At 53.2% G+C, this 16,975-nt stretch overlaps 1 protein-coding gene across 4 annotated transcripts in view; it reads right to left on the reverse strand.

Moving 5' to 3' along the window:
* Positions 1–14,468, reverse strand: part of STAG3 (STAG3 cohesin complex component) — a 28,513-nt gene extending 14,045 nt beyond the window's left edge. Inside the window, exons 1-9 of one of the 4 annotated variants that reach the window (XM_083510035.1) lie at positions 14,303–14,468; positions 14,123–14,181; positions 13,875–13,979; positions 13,278–13,374; positions 13,061–13,137; positions 12,750–12,954; positions 12,507–12,658; positions 8,021–8,094; positions 7,806–7,929 (exon numbers count right to left, since the gene is read on the reverse strand). In XM_083510035.1, the coding sequence (XP_083366161.1) occupies positions 7,806–7,929; positions 8,021–8,094; positions 12,507–12,658; positions 12,750–12,954; positions 13,061–13,120 (615 nt within the window). In that variant the 5' untranslated portion in view covers positions 13,121–13,137; positions 13,278–13,374; positions 13,875–13,979; positions 14,123–14,181; positions 14,303–14,468. Of the gene's footprint in view, positions 1–7,805; positions 7,930–8,020; positions 8,095–12,506; positions 12,659–12,749; positions 12,955–13,060; positions 13,138–13,277; positions 13,835–13,874; positions 13,980–14,122; positions 14,182–14,302 lie in introns of those variants that run through there. The other 3 variants (XM_083510034.1, XM_083510033.1, XM_083510036.1) reach the window with 3 other exon arrangements.
* Between the last annotated feature and the right edge of the window lie 2,507 nt (positions 14,469–16,975).

Raw genomic sequence — 16,975 nt, forward strand, 5'->3', positions numbered from 1 at the left:
GCGCGCGCCCAACTCTCCACTTTCCTCTTGATCGTTTCCTCGCTCCCCGAGGTGGGCGTGACTACTCCTGACTCATGCCCTCCCTCCTTCTGAAAGTCTCCGGAGCCCGATATCTGGTCCCCTTTCTCCCCGCTGCTCCCGGCTGGGAACGTGGGTCCCGATCTCCAACTGCTGCTTTCTGATCCCTCTCTGGACCCTTCTTCCTGGGGTGTCCCCCTGCTCTCCCCCCTTGCTCTGGCTGCTGGCGCTCCCTTCTGGGAATCCTCGGACTCGCTAGACAGGCTCGGTGATCTCGGGTCGTCATCCCCACTCATCCTTCCTTCGTATTCCTCCCCCTCGCTCTCTGTCTCCTCCCTTCTCTGCGTCTCTGCTCCTGAACCCCTGACATCCATCCCCCCCTCGAAGCCCCCCCTTCCCCCCTCCCCGCTTTCAAGGGTGGTTGGTGGGTGCTCCGTCATCACGGGAGTGAATGTCGGATACAGTTCGCTCCCCGTTGCTGGCCGCCAACTGAAGACCTCTGAGTCTTCCTCCCCGCGTTCGTCAACGGTGGTCTCCTCCGCCTCCATTTCGGTGCCGCCGTGCTCGAAACCAAGGTCCTCCCCGCAAACGTCCATGTCCGTCTCTGCGTCTGTCGCTGGACCTGGTGTCTCCTGCCACTTCCGGCGCCACTGCTCCTCTGGCCGATCGTCCCACCAATACGAGTTGTCGGACGCCGAACCCTCCGGTGACCCCTCTGGGGAACGTGTGCGCGGTGCGGGTTCCCCTTCCGAGTCGAAGCCATGGAACGTGCTGGAGGAAAGCGTGGGCGTGAACAACCAGTCGTCGAAGAAGCCCGCTGGCATAGGTCTGTGTGGGAAAAGGGCATGAAACTCATCCTTGAGCAGGGGTTCCTCCAAGGCGTAGTCCGGCACCCAGCTATTAGTACTGGCCCGGGTGCCCTCCCTTGCTAGTAGATATTCTACTCCGTCTTCCCCCCATCTGGAGTCCAAAATCTCCGTGACTTCGTTGATGGGGTCCTGCTGTGGCAATCTTCCCACCTCCGTCCGCTCCGGAGACTGACTCGGTGCCGTTCCTGGTTCCTGGAACCTGTGCGGTGCCCTGTAGGGAGTGAGCACCGACCTGTGGAACACCGGATGCATCCTGGAACCCTCTGGTAGCACCAGCCGGAAAGCCACCGGGTTGATCTGCGCTTCGACTCGGTATGGACCGAGTTGCTTGTGCCCTAGCTTCCTCTTGGCTAACGATCGGGTCGGCACCGCGTGGGCTGCCAACCAGACCCAGTCTCCCACTCGGATCTCCTCGCCAACTCGCCTGTGCTTGTCAGCTTGGACCTTGTATGCGTGCTTCGCCAGCTCCAGCTGCCGTCTGAGTTGATCGTGGACCTCTTGCAACTCAGATGCGAAAGCGTCCGCCGTCTGTGGTTCCCCTTCCCCCACTCTGTCCAGTCCCGGGAAGGTTCTGGGATTCCTCCCATTGTTGGCGAAGAACGGCGTCACCCCTGTGGATACGTGTTTCGTGTTGTTGTAGGCGAATTCGGCGAGCGGCAGGTAATCCACCCACGTCGCAGGCTGTTGATTGGCATAGCATCTCAGGTACTGCTGCATGATGGCATTGACCCTCTCCGCTTGCCCGTTGGTCTGCGGGTGCCTTGCCGATGTCAGGTTGATCTTGACGTTCAGGAAGCCCATCAGCTTTTGCCAGAAATTCGAGATGAACTGGCGTCCGCGGTCGGACAGTATAGACCGCGGCAGCCCGTGCACTTTGAACACGTGATCTATGAACAATTTGGCTGTTTGTTCTGCCGTGGCCACCTTCGCACACGGTATGAAATGTGCCATCTTGGTGAACAAGTCCACCACCACTAGTACAGCTGTCTTGCCTCTCGAGCTGGGGAGATCCGTGACAAAGTCCAGGGCCACTCTCTCCCATGGTTCAAACGGCGTTTGCAGCGGTTCCAGCAGTCCCGCCGGTGGTTTGTGCACCGGCTTGGCCCTCTGGCAGGTGTCGCACCTCGCGACGTAGTCCGCGACTTCCCCCCTCAGTCTGGGCCACCAAAAGTCTCTTGCGACCAATTCCACCGTTTTTTCTGTGCCAAAGTGCCCGGCCGTGGGTGCGTCGTGCAGCTGCTGCAGTACCCGGGCGCGAAGTTCGTCTCCCGGCACGTAGACGGCCCCTTTACGTAAGAGCAAGCCGTCTCGTATCTGGAACTCGTCGCCCTTCGCCGTGCCCTTGTGCACCTCTGCCATCTTCGCCTGCGCGAATGAGTCGTCCGTCAACGCCCGTCGCACCGCATCCAGGTCTACTGTGGCTGAAGCGCACGCCCACGCTGTTGGCGCGAAGATGTGCATGGCCGCCGCTGGCGTCGCCTCTTCGAGGTACTGCGGTTTTCGGGACAGGGCATCCGCCATGATGTTGGTGTCGCCCGGGACGTACTCAATTCGGAAATTGAAGTCAGCAAAGAACTCCGCCCAACGGATCTGTCTCTGGTTCAGGAACCGAGCCGTGCGCCAGTGCTCCAGATTCTTGTGGTCCGTGCAGACCTGCACCGTGTGCTTGGCGCCGATCAGGAAGTGCCTCCACGCCTTCAAAGCTGCATGAATGGCAAGCAGCTCCCTATCCCAGATGGTGTAGTTCTGTTCCGACTTGCTGAGCTTTCTGGAGTAGAACGCCCCCGGCCTCCAGACCCCCTGCGGGTCCTTCTGCAGCAGTACCGCTCCCACTGCTCTATCGGACGCGTCTGTCTCCACCCTCAGCGGTCTGCTGGGGTCGATATGCAGCAGTTGCTCTTCCGACGCGAAGAGACGCTTGAGTGTCTGAAAGGACCGCTCCGCCTGCTCCGTCCAGATGAATTTCTTTTTCTTGGAGCTTAGCGTGTCCGTAATAGCTGCCGTCTGCATCGTGAACCCCTTGATAAACTTGCGATAGAAATTGGCAAATCCGACAAACCTCTGGACCTCTTTCCGGTTGCGCGGGCTCTTCCGATCCAACACCGCACGAACCTTGGCGCTGTCCATGGCTAGCCCCTTGTCCGACAGCTTGTAACCCAAGAAATCCACCTCCGTCGTGTCGAACTGGCACTTCTCCAGTTTGGCGTACAGTCTATGCTGCTGCAGCCTCTTCAGCACCTCCCGAACGTCCTGGTCGTGTGCTTGCTGCGAGTCAGAGAATATCAGGATGTCATCCAGAAAGCAGACGCACTTCTTGTAGAGGAGTCCCGCCAACACGTGATGCATAAAAGCTTGAAAACAGTGAGAACCGTTTTGCAAACCAAATGGCATCACTCTGTATTCGTAGGTGCCCAGAGGCGTGAACATGGCTGTCTTCCACTCATCGCCCTCCCTCATGCGGATGAGATTGTACGCTCCTCGCAGGTCCAACTTGGTGAACACGCGTCCCTTGCGCACCGTCGCCAGCAGGTCGTCAATCCTGGGCATAGGGAAATCGGAGGGCTTGGTCATTCTGTTTAAGAGGCGGTAATCCACGACCAATCTTTTTTGGGGCGTGTCCTTTTTCTTCACGAAGAAAACAGGACTGCCCCCTACTGCGCTGGACTCCCGGATGAAACCGCGCTGCAAATTGTGATCGATGAACTGTTTGAGTTCCTGTAGTTCGTCCTCAGACATGGAATATAGCTTCCCCTTCGGCAGCGTCGCCCCTGGCAGGAGGTCAATCTTGCAGTCATATTGCCTGTGCGGTGGTAGCTTGTCTGCCTCTTTCTCGCAGAAAACCTCCAGAAAGTCCGCGTATTTGTGGGGAACTGCTTGCAACGTTCCCAACTGCAGTTGTGAGTCCTCCTCCTCCCCCTCCTGCCTGGGCAGGATGCAGTGTTCTGCGCAGTAAGAGGAGCCGAAGATCAGCTGTCTCTGGTACCAAGCCAGCGTTGGACTGTGCCTGTCCAGCCAACTCATGCCCAACACAATGGGCGTGTCCGACAGTCGGGTGACATTAAAACTGATGACTTCCCTGTGGTTACCAAGTTGCATCACCATTGGTGGTGTCTGCTTCACCACCTGCCCCCCTAGCAACTCTCTGCCATCCACTGTGACGACTTGCAGGGGCAGAGTGGCAGGCAGCAGCTTTATAGCGTGCTGCTCCACAAAATCCTGTGCTATAAAGTCTGCGTTGCTTCCAGAATCCACAGAAAGCGGCACTTCGATGGTGACTCCATTGGGTAGCTGGAGAGACGCTGTGAGTTGCACTACTGGTTTGGGTGGGAGGGGGTCCGTGGGTTGCAATATCTCTGGGGACTGCTTCACTGATGCGTCTGGCTGGGCCCCAGTGCCTCTGTCTCCAGCCAGACATCGTCGTTTCCCTGCTGAGCTTCGCTGCATTGCGTGGCCACTTTCACTGTTGCGGAGGCTGCAGTGTGCTTGGAGCTCCTCTGGGGACACTCTTTCGCCAAGTGTTGAGGGCTCTCGCATATGTAACACTTCCTGGTCCCTCTAGGAGGTTTAGTCTTGACTGCTGTCGGTGCAGAGGCTCTGCTAGCTGACTGAGCCCTGGCGCCTCCCACTTCCATAGGTTCCACTCCCCCTCCTGGCGGAGGTGTGGATTGCGCACGCGCTGCTTCCCTTGGAACGAAAGAGAAACTTCTCGCTGCTTCGCGCCCTCCACGTCCTTCATCTCTGCACCATGGACGTTCTTCCAGCCTCACCCCCACAGTCAGCGCCCTTTGGACCACCTCCTGCGTGCTTCGGGGCCTCTCCCCCCTCGCAATTTCATCCTTCACAGCAGAGCTGAGACCCTCCCAGAACAGGTCCCTGACTGGGGGCGAGTCCCGGTCCCATTCCAATGCACTGACCAGCGCAAAAAAGCGGGCGTGGTACTGCCGGACGCTCGCCCTCCCTTGTTTCAGTCCATGAATCTCCCGTCGGGCAAGATCCACATCAATGGTAGACAAAAAACATGCATCCATCGCTTTGATAAAGGCATCTGCACTCTGAAGCGCCGGATCTTTATCCCTCCACAAATTGCACAGCCACGCTTTCGCATCCCCATGCAAATGGGACAGTATAAACCCCACTTTCTCTTGCTCATCTCTAAAGTCTTTTGCCAGCAGTTGCAGTGCGCACATCACATCTGCTCGAAAGTTGGGGTACTGTTGTAAATTCCCATCGAAGTGAGCCACCAGCCCTCCTGCTCTCCGTGCCAACCCAACCCCCTCCGGTCTGGGTCCTGGCTGCCCATGCTTAACCCATGCTTCAAACCTGGCGTGGAGATCTCGGTAGGCGGCTGCCGCATCCTCCTCCCTTTTCTTGGATGCCAGTACCTCCGCATTCAATTGGGTAACTGCCTGTTGCAGCGCTGAAACTTTCTCTGCTTCCGTCATCTTTGCCAACCGTCGTGAGCTTGCTCCCACACACCGATCCCCTCCTCCAGCTGCTTCTGTCTCCGCTGCGAGGTATCAGGTGTCAGAAGCTTGTGTGACGGGTCTTACTGTCAGGGCTGCCGCCCAGTCCCAGCTCACATAGGACCAAGTCAGCCAGCGTTCAGTTTCAAAGAGTCTTTATTGGATTACAGGTTCCATTTCCAAACTGCAACGTGCAGCCCTACTTCTTCTAGGTCAGAACGACGAAGACCCGTCTGAGTCTCCGCCTCTAGCGCACCAGCTTAATACCCTAGCCTTGCTCCACCTCCTGCGCCTTTCCTTCCGTCTCTGGGTCCTCCTGCCCCCCTGGGTCTCTCCCTTCCTACTCTCTTCTGACGCGGACCCCCCTGACCCTTCCGCCTCCTTGCGGCGGGCTTTGGGACCCGGTTCACTCTCTGGGCTGCTGACTGCGCCAGCTTCCGTTACATTTGAACTTGGCGCGCGCGCCCAACTCTCCACTTTCCTCTTGATCGTTTCCTCGCTCCCCGAGGTGGGCGTGACTACTCCTGACTCATGCCCTCCCTCCTTCTGAAAGTCTCCGGAGCCCGATATCTGGTCCCCTTTCTCCCCGCTGCTCCCGGCTGGGAACGTGGGTCCCGATCTCCAACTGCTGCTTTCTGATCCCTCTCTGGACCCTTCTTCCTGGGGTGTCCCCCTGCTCTCCCCCCTTGCTCTGGCTGCTGGCGCTCCCTTCTGGGAATCCTCGGACTCGCTAGACAGGCTCGGTGATCTCGGGTCGTCATCCCCACTCATCCTTCCTTCGTATTCCTCCCCCTCGCTCTCTGTCTCCTCCCTTCTCTGCGTCTCTGCTCCTGAACCCCTGACAATGTGAATGAAGAATCTCTCTATAAGGAGGTTTCATTGCCTGCATTTTTGTTAGTTGAAAGATTGCATGAACCTTTTTGTAATGAAACCAAGTACATTTCTTTTTAAGTCGTTTGGAACCTTTTGTCAGTGTTTGCAAAAAGCAAAAAAAAAAAGAAGGAAAGGGTTCTGACCTCCCTTTGTCTCCTCAGCCTGGTCCTTGGACCCTTGTCGGCACAAAAGAGTCCACGAGAAAAGTCCTTGCAGAGTTTTATTCTTAAAAGTCTTTGTGCGAAAGCGACTGACCAACTACACACATCAACACTAACTAACCAACCAACCCAAACACCAGCCAGCCCAAACTAACATTTCTCACTCTATATACACAACCCAGTGCAGGCTGCTGACGCATGCTGACCCAGCTTTATTCGCATTAAAGAAACAGCGGCCATTTTAGCCGTGACACCTTTTTCATCTTCATTTCACTACCAGCAGATTTTGACGTAGACTGTAACTTCTATAACTCCTTAGCAAAATATTCACCTGTTTGCAAAGCTAAGTGTCTGTGATTTATTATACCCAAAGTATTTTTGTGAAGAACATTTGTTTAAAGATGCAAATCTAACAAAGCTTTAATGCGCAATCACAATTGTACTTAACTTTGCTGAGAGAGTAAGAATCTCTCTTCCAAACCTTACCCTCCAAAAACATATCCACTAGAAAAGCAGCTATTCTGACAATCACCGTGATGAACCAAAGGTGAAATGTTCCAACAACGACCAATTGTAGCAACAACTACAACGGCTAGTTGGTGCAAGAACAAGCTCATGTTTATATTCACTTGCTTTGACATATGCGAATTGTCTGGCTTCGATGCTATGCTTATCTGTAAGCCTTGGGATGCTGGGCTCAGGGCCCAGGAAGAGAGGCGCTCTGGACAGCTGCTACCTCTGGCCTCGCTGACCAGGGGAACCTAACATATGCCACTTGGTGCATAAAGGATACATACATGTTTCCTCAGCTGCAAACAAATCATGACGACCTCTCGCTTTTGTGGTGTCCATCCCTTCTGTGCAGGTAGTGGGGTTCTGCATGCTGTGGTGTAAGTTTATACCTCTAAATAAGGCAGTAGAACTGCCCATTCTGGTGTTTTTGACATCCTCCTTTGGTATACTTACATCAAACCCCTCGCTCAGCACCTCTTTGGGCTTGCGGTTCAGTACCCCCCTCCCTCCAATTCTCGGTAAGAGAATAGTATAGCTTATCTTGCAGCGTTGCTATTATTACTGAAATAATGCATTTGAAATGTCTCCAAGATCAGAAACAAGAGAAATGCTGCCTAACCTTTCAAAATGAAACAGCAGCATTTCCTCCCACCCCAGCACAGAGGTGGCTGGATGTGTGAATGCTGTTTCTTCCTGTTAGAGATCACACAGAAGCATCCCTGCCTGCCCAGGTGTATGCGTGTGCCCTGGCCCTTGGCAGGTTGGCCATATGGAAATCTGACTCTCAGGCTAAGAAAGGTTCTCCACCGCAGTCCCATGGAAGCCCTGAACATGTTTACAGCTGTTTGCCTATGAGCAGATGGGTACCTCCTGCTGGATGCAACACCTACCTTCTTCCACCTACCTACCTTGTCATGTAGCGTCCAGCCAATGTACTTGAGATAGCTGTCAGTCAGGAAGGAGTTGCTGTAATGCTCTATCCACTGGCCCATCTCTTCAATGCAAATGGCACGGATTTCAGGCATAAGGTCCCTTGACAAGCAAATAACAAAGAAAGTGCTAAGATGGACAGCGTGGCTCACTGGTCCCTGCTCTAGCTGAACTTGCCCTCACCCCAACTCACCGATAGCGGTGAATGAAGACCCCCTTGAAGATAGCGTTCATCAAATTCTCAAGCTCTTCCTGTTTCTCCTGGAGCTGGCAACACACAACGCAGGACACAAGTGGTTTAAGTCTCTAGCCAGGCACTTGCGTGCACTGCCACCTGCATCTGACATGTTAGAGGGACTCTCACAGGGAGCAGACTGTCTGCCCTGCTTGAAGCACAGTCACATCTTCTGTCTCTGGCATGTAAAAATGACACTGAGTCAAAATTGCCTCCTAATGAGTTAGAATAAATCTCTAGAGGCCTGGAGTAAAAACCAGCCCACAGATGATCAGTTCAGCAGCTGTAGTGCTCTAATATTTAATCTAGGGGTTCCGTGACAGGAAGATTGAACCCTTTCCCTCCTGTCTATGAGAAATGAACCCTGCCAATGCTTATATTGATACATTAGAACCCCAGAGTTCCATGATCCCAAGCACAGTCACCTGGATTCCCTGAAGCCTTTATCAAGAGAGCACAAGGGAAAGCTGGGACAGGAGAAGGGATCCAGCAGATACCCATAAGAAATGTTAACTCGCCCAAGAATCTAGGGAAGTCACAGTGGAGAGCCTTTGTGTAACAGAAGCTGCTCCCTTAAGTCCACCGAGGGATTTGCGGAGCTCTGGTGTGTGAACATGGGGATACCTTCCCAAAAGACGTGTTGTGAAGGACCTGCTGGGGTCCTGGTGGTTTCTGTGCTGAATCTGCATGTTTCTGTTCTGAAATTTCACCTGAAGCAATACTAGATCAACATGGTGAGCCCCAAAATGCTACCAAGAAACTAGAAATCCAAAGATGTATTTTGCCTAAAATTTGCACTTTAGACCTGTGGCATGCCAGACATTCATGAATGACAACTCCAAAGAATTCTCAAAGATTATAGATAGAGGCTCTGAGATTAAATCTGCAAGCTCCATTAGAACCCTTTGGTGCTGCTCATCAGTCCCTGGAGATTTGAAGGCATTTAACGTTGCTAGGTGTTCCCTTACCATCTCTTTTCCTATCTTGGGCTGCAACTCCTCCCTCACTTCACTTACAATGCTATCACTCGGTTGGGCATTGCTTTTCTTTTGGGTGAAGACAGAAGGAGATGTTGAGCAGTTCTGCTGTCAGTGAGGGAACTTCTCTGACATCTGCCTTCTCGCTCCTACAATAGCACTTCTCCATCTTCTCCACACAGAGGAGCTGCCACTTGCTTGTTCCTCTTGCTTTGAACACAGCCAAAAAACCACACCCTTTTTAACCTCTCTTGCAAACCTGAGTTCATTCTGAGCTTTAGCCCATCTGACATTCACCCTGCAACTGTTGGCTCCTCGTATGTATATATATTCCTCCTCCATGATTTCCTTTCTTCTCTTCTCAAATTTCAACCCACCTGTAAGCTCATTCTGGATCCAATTCTTGTTGGAATCGTCTGCATTTAAGCTTTTAATATTTCACCTTTAAGAAACTCTGATCCATCTTGAGCTTCTTTCTCTTTGAGTTATTTCCAACCATGGCATGTCACAGTAGTTCCTTCAACTTTTTGAAATCAGCCTTCTTAAAGTCGCAATTTCCCTTGCCTCTACATTCTGAAACCCAAGAGGACATGATCACTCCCCCCCAAGGTTTCCAGGACTTCTACTTCGTTGATCAGTTCATCCCTCTTGGTAAGGACCAAGTGAGGAATGTGTTGGACACTACATTCTTGGCAGCTTGAATTCCAGCAGATATTGGGGAAGTTGAAGTCTCCCATGACTACTATAGCTCTCCTTTTCAAATGTTTGATAATCTGCTCTGGGAAGACATCAGCCAAGTCTTCAGTCTGGCTTGGAAGTCTACAGCAGACACCCAGAATAAGGTCACTGTAGTTTCCCTCTCCTGTAATTTTTACCCATATATTCTCAATCTGCTTTCCATGTTCCAGGTTATGAATCTCTTCACAAGTATACACATCCTTTACCTTCCTCTCTTCCTGTTGGGTCTCCGCCTTTTCACTGATTAATTTATACCCATCCATTTCTATATTCATATATATATATATATATATATATATATATTCATTTTTGCCCATGTCTGCAGGAGTTTAGCCCTACTATTTGCCTGACTAATACCATCATCCTGGGTCAGGATGCTGCCAGCACTCCACACATCAGCACTGGTGATCACACACTTGAGGTGGTAGATTTTGTCTACTTTGGTTCCACCGTTAGTAACAGTGAGCTGGACAAACGTATTGGCAAGGCAGCTATGGCAATGATTCACCTCTTCAAAAGGGCATGGGAGAATGTGACGCTAACATTCAAGATTCAGGCAGGTAGCCATGCTGGTCTGATGCAGTAGAAATATATAAAAATATAAATATAAATAATGTCCAGTACACCTTAGAGACCAACTAACAAACTTAGTTGGTCTCTAAGGTGCTACTGGACAATTTTTTATATATTTTTTTTATATAATGCCTGATCACCTCATCTGTCTCCTGAGAAATCTCTATGTAGGACAAGAAGCTACAGTTAGAACTGGATATGGAACAACTGATTGGTTCAAAATTGGGAAAGGAGTACGACAAGGCTGTATATTTGTCTCCCTGCTTATTTAACTTATATGCAGAATTCATCATGCGAAAGGCTGGGCTGGATGAATCCCAAGCCGGAATTAAGATTGCCGGAAGAAATATCAACAACCTCAGATATGCAGATGACACAACCTTGATGGCAGAAAGTGAGGAGGAATTCATAGAATCATAGAGTTGGAAGAGACCACAAGGGCCATCGAGTCCAACCCCCTGCCTAGCAGGAAACACCATCAGAGCACTCCTGACATATGGTTGTCAAGCCTCTGCTTAAAGACCTCCAAAGAAGGAGACTCCACCACACTCCTTGGCAGCAAATTCCACTGTCGAACAGCTCTTACTGTCAGGAAGTTCTTCCTAATGTTTAGGTGGAATCTTCTTTCTTGTATTAAAGAACCTTTTAATGAGGGTTAATTAAAGAACCTTTTAATGAGGGTGAAAGAGAAGAGCGCAAAATATGGTCTGAAGCTCAACATCAAAAAAATGAAGATCATGGCCACTGGGCCCATCACCTCCTGGCAAATAGAAGGGGAAGAAATGGAGGCAGTGAGAGATTTTACTTTCTTGGGCTCCATGATCACTGCTGATGGTGACAGCAGTCACGAAATTAAAAGACGCCTGCTTCTTAGAAGAAAAGCAATGACAAACCTAGAAAGCATCTTGAAAAGCAGAGACATCACCTTGCCAACAAAGGTCCGTATAGTTAAAGCTATGGTCTTCCCAGTAGTGATGTATGGAAGTGAGAGCTGGACCATAAAGAAGGCTGATCGCCAAAGAATTTATGCTTTTGAATTATGGTGCTGGAGGAGACTCTTGAGAGTCCCATGGACTGCAAGAAGATCAAACCTCTCCATTCTTAAGGAAATCAGCCCTGAGTGCTCACTGGAAGGACAGATAGTGAAACTGAGGCTCCAGTACTTTGGCCACCTCATGAGAAGAGAAGACTCCCTGGAAAAGACCCTGATGTTGGGAAAGATGGAGGGCACAAGGAGAAGGGGAAAACAGAGGACAAGATGGTTGGACAGTGTTCTCGAAGCTACCAGCATGAGTCTGACCAAACTGCGGGAGGCAGTGGAAGACAGGCATGCCTGGCGTGCTCTGGTCCATGGGGTCACAAAGAGTTGGACACGACTAAACAACAACAACAACAACAAACATTCAATACCAAGATGAAGGTCTACCAGGCTTGTGTGTTGCGCACGATGCTTTATGGAAGCAAGTCATGGGCAACCGCCAGGAGCGATGCCTCAACACTTTCCACATACGCTGCATCATAAAGGTTTTGGGTATCAAATGGCAGGAAAGAATTCCAACCAAAAATGTGCTCTCTCAAGCCCACATTCCCAGCAAGTTCTCACTCCAGTCTCAGCGATGCCTATGCTTGCTTGGTCTTGTCCACAAATTGAAGATGGTAGGCTCCCCAAGGATGTGCTCTATGGGGAGCTGGCTTCAGGCACCAGACCCATTGGCCGACCAACTCTGCGCGACAAAGATGCCTGCAAACGTGACATAAAGGCTGGAAACATCAACCCCACCGTGTGGGAATCCTTTGCAGATGACTGCAGTGCCTGGAGACAGACAGGTCCTGCATCCATAAAAGTGACCAGAAGAGGGATGACCGGTGAAAGGAGCAGAGAGAGAAGAAATGCCATAGTGCATCCACAGCAGCACAACCAGATGCCTTCACCTGCCCCAGCTGCAACAAAACACATCTCATTCGCATTGGTCTCTACAGCCAGAACTGGTGCTGTAACCTTCCAACAGTTTACCCCACCTCCAAAGATGCCCTTTTCCACTGTCTCCCGAGACAAGTCTCATTCCACGAGGTTTCAGTAATTTCCATGAGGTCATATTTGCCTGCTCTCCCGCCCCACCCCATGCCACCTTGTGCTGCAGCCCTGCCACCTTCACCTCTCTGCGTTGCTCCAGCAGCCCTTCCAGCTTCCCCAGAGCCCGGCAGCTCGATCCCTTGGCCTGCTCAGCCTCATACTGCCGCTGACTGTTGTCCTTCTGCAGGCTGACACTCAGAGCTACACGCACCAAACCTGTCATTAGTTTCATGGCTACAGGAAAAGATGAAGCATAGCATGGCATTTCTCAGCTCCTCTCAGAAAGGGATGCATCTGCCCACCCAAACCCAGACCACTCTCCTACCTGCCAAGGTGCTCGTGTGGCGGAAAGCACGCACCTGGGAGTCAGACATGCCAGTAAGCAGGGCGACAAGGCTACCCATCAAATACTCATCATAGAGAACAGCATGTTGTGTTCGGTGCACAAGAACTCCCAACAGCTCACAGAACCCCTGCCGAAACCGCCGCCAGACTGGGGTGTTCAACAACAGTGGGTACTCTGCAGAGCCCTGGGGAAAGATTTGTCTGAGTCCACCATTTGTCTCTGCCACCCTCCCTCCAAGGCAACTGTTTGGATTTAACCTCCCCAGAAACATCCCCTTCCTTAGTTCTCACCTCATCAAATGATTCTGTCAGTTGCTGGATGATCTCCGAGTTCTGAAGGCCTCTCAGCATCTCCAGGGTCACTACACCTGCAGGGCCGTGGAGGGGAGAGAGAGGGGAGAGAGCGCCAGTCCAGCCTCACGTCACTGCAGAGCAAGCATGCAACTGGAAGGAGGACGGAGCACAGGAGAGCTTTTGCAAGAGTACGCAGACTCCACTCTAAACTCACCTTTGCAGCCACAGGAGTGGACAATGAAGTTGAACAGCTCCAGAAACCCAGATTCCCTGTCTTTCTTGTAACTCTCAAGCCAGTCATCAACTATAGACTGTGGCAGTTGACAGAGGATGGCAGTAGGCAAAGGGAGCAGGGCAAGGACACAGAAACAAGAGAGAGATGCGAGACCCACAAGAGCACAAGCATACTAGATTCCCCTAAGACACATTCCTCTGCCTTTCCCCTCCAGCATATCCCTGCTCCTTTTCTTTCTCCAGCCAACCCTGCCACTCTCACCTGCCCCAAGTCTCCTTTCAAAAACCCAGCCCTTGCTCCATTGCAGCCCACCAAGCCAGCTATCCCATTCCAGCACATGGGACAGGGGTGGAGGCACATCTTTCCCTCTCCTTCCAAAGCTCCCCTGGGGACGGCGGCTGGCTCCCAGGCTGCTCCCCAACTGCATCGCATGGAGATCAAGCAGCAGCAGCTTCGGGCTGAGCGGGAGGTGGCGCCTTCTCCGTGCTGGGCCCTCCCCGCTCTCGGCCCAGACTGGAGCCCAGAGCAGGGCCTTCTCAGCGCGGACCCCCGGCTGCCCCGCCCCGCCCGCCTCACCTGCGCGGCGCTCCCGCCCGCCTTCACCGCCTGGAAGAGGCCGCCGCTGGGCTCGGCGCTGGCAGGCAGAGGGTCCTTCGGGGCCGCCCTTCGCCTCGGGGCCGCCTGGGGGACGGAGAGAGAGCGGGAGGAAGCCGGGGCCCCAGCCAGGCCTCGCGGCGCCCGCCAACCCCCCGCCCCGCCGGGGCCTCCCTCCCTCCGGCCCTCCCTCGGGGCCGCGCCTACCTGCCGCTTGCCGGCCTTGCCGCGAGGCGTGTCCTCGAAGGCGCTGTCGCCGGAGTCCCCCGAGGCCTCGCTGCCCGTCGCCCTGCGGACCAAGAGGGAGCTCAGCCCGGCCCGGCCCGGCCCGCCCGGCCCCACGCCGCCCTCCCGCCCTCCCTCGCCCGCCCTCCCGCCCGCCCGGCCTCGGGGACTCACGGGGCGGGGGCGGGGGCGGGGGCCGGGCGGCGCGGCCGGAGGGCCCTGGCCGGAGAAGCCATGGCGGGACCGAGGCCTCCTCCTCCTCCTCCTCGCCCTCCTGGCTCCCTCGGCGCAACTGCGCGGGAAACGCGCCTCGGCCCCGCCCAGCTCGCCTGCCCGGCACGCGGCTCCCGCGGCACTGCGCAGGCGCCACGCGGGCCCAGGCCCCCCCCCCCCGCGCCCGCTCTGCCTCCGGCGCCGCTCTCCTGGCGGCCACAAGGGGGCGGCCCCGAGGGGCGGGGAAGGGCGCCGCGCTCTCCCTCGCCGCTGGGGGGCGCCCTGGCTCGCGGCGCCTCCGCTTGGCCGCCCGGGGAAAGGGGACGCGGAGGGAGGGTCCCGAGGGTGGGGGGCCCTTGCGATGGCCGGCTGCCCGTTGTCCACAGCAAATGGGTGCCGCGTTTGGTGTTGAATAGATGCCGGGGGGTCATTCATGGACCTCCTTGGCACATAACCAAAGATGTATTTTGAACTGAAATGCAATGACGTGGAAGTATATTAATAGGGAAAGAATTCTCTCTCTGGCGGGACCTCCGGGGGGCAAAGCGCTGGAGCCCCGCAGTCTCTCCGTCCCGTCCCCCCGTCCCCGCCTGCTGGAAGGGGACCCCGGAAAGGCCTGCTCGCAGCTTCTCTGCCGGCCAGCTTGGCCCTCCTCGGCCCTTCGCCAGCTGGCCTGCAGGCTGCCACCCCCGAAGGGGATCCAAGGCCCTCCCGCAGCTGCTCTCCATCCAGAGGACGCCATCCTGGGGGCCGGGCAACAAGACCCCGCGCCCGCTTGGCCCGCAGCCCCACCGCCTGGCTGACTTGCTCGGCGGGCGCTTCAGCCAAACCGCGAGGTCCACTCGGCTCTGGTCAAGGCAGCTTGACCCGCTTGGAAGCCTGTCCTGCCCTGGTCGCCCCACCTCAAAAAGGAGAGAGCCGGGGGAGTTTCAGGGAAGGGCCAGCGAAAGCAGGAAGGGGATGGAGTGAGGCCCCTGGGAGGAAAGTTGGCTACAACCTTGGAGGCGCAGGAGTTTGTGGAAGAAGAAGAAATAAGGCAGACATGATCGTGTTACACAAAAACATGCACAGCCTGGAGCAAGGAGTAGGCAGAAGTGCACCTGCCACATTTCCTGTTATTTTGCCTTCATTTTCCTGATAGATTTGTATTTTCTTCCAGATTCCTTTTTTAAGCTCCAAAACTAAACAGAATTAGCGTAAGAATCTCTTTTGGAGCTTTTAATATACTGCCTCTCTACACTTAATCCCGTGTGTCTCTCCTGGTCCTGTCTCACACTGTTGTTCAACCTAGAAGCTCTGCTTCAGGCATCTCCAAGAGAACCCAGAAAACTCCTGTTTCTCCTCAAAATAAAAAAATTCCTTCCTTCCAGTAGCACCTTAAAGACCAACTAAGTTAGTTCTTGGTATGAGCTTTCGTGTGCATGCACACTTCTTCAGGAAGGAAGGAATTTTTTTATTTTGACTATGGCAGACCAACACGGCTACCTATCTGTAACTGTTTCCCCTCAGTTCAGCGTTGGCGCTGCCTTTCTGGAGAACCTCACAATTCCTCCTGCTCATCTTCGTTTCCTGCACCACCTGCATGCAAATGCCAGTCCATTGTGATTTCTGGGGTGATGGTGCACACTTAGCCACTGGTGTTCTAGTATTAGGGATTGGTGACTGTTTCTGGTGCTTTGCCAGCAAAACCGCCCTGCTGTTTTTGTCTTGTAGCACTAATGCCAGTTACCCAGAAGGTGCTTTTATGACATCTTCAAGGAACTGAGAGACAGCCACAGCCTCATTTCACCCTGGATTGGGTTGTGAAGCCTCTTGCTGACCATGTTCTAAGCCCAGCTCTCCTGAATCAGAGGCCAAAGTGCCTTCTGTCCAGGGCCAGGACCAGGAGGGGCCAACCAGGTGCCCCCAGGGAGCACACAAAGGCAACTGCCCTCCCTGCAGTTTGGCCTCTGCCTCCTAAACCGCCTTTTAAACACCCTGATCATTGCCATTATGCAAGCACCTTTGCTGTACTGCTTTTCCCAGATGCTAATACAGTGGTACCTTGGGTTAAGTACTTAATTCATTCCAAAGGCCCGTTCTTAACCTGAAGCTGTTCTTAACCTGAAGCATCACTTTAGCTAATGGGGCCTCCCGCTGGTGCCGTGCCGCCAGAGCACGATTTCTTTTCTCATCCTGAAGCAAAGTTCTTAACCCGAGGTACTACAACAACAACAAATCCATTTATTGTGAGGACCATGCCTGTACACAAACATCAACACAACAATAGTTAAAAATATTAAAAATTCATTAGATACTATGCCAACAAAACCTTCATCCCACAAAATAGAAAGAGAGGGAAAACAAGCAACGAGTTAAACAGACGATGAAGGGGTCTTTACATTGTCATCCATAAATCTTTCCCTGGCTTTCATGGCCTTCATCACAAAAACCGCTACCACATGGGTAATACGTGGGTTTGCATCAACTAACAAAAAATTTACTCTATCTTCAGGATTGGTTATAGAGTTGGGTATAATTTGCAGCAATGCATCTCTAAAGCCCGAGTAGATGGGGCAATAGAGGAGGTAATGTGTAAGATCCTCTTTAGTTTTCATAAGGCAAGGACATAAACGATGTTCTACTGGGGTTTTTGTGAATCTACC

This window comes from Podarcis liolepis, assembly GCF_965112155.1.
Source record: "Podarcis liolepis genome assembly, chromosome: 6".
NCBI classification, from domain to species: domain Eukaryota; kingdom Metazoa; phylum Chordata; class Lepidosauria; order Squamata; family Lacertidae; genus Podarcis; species Podarcis liolepis.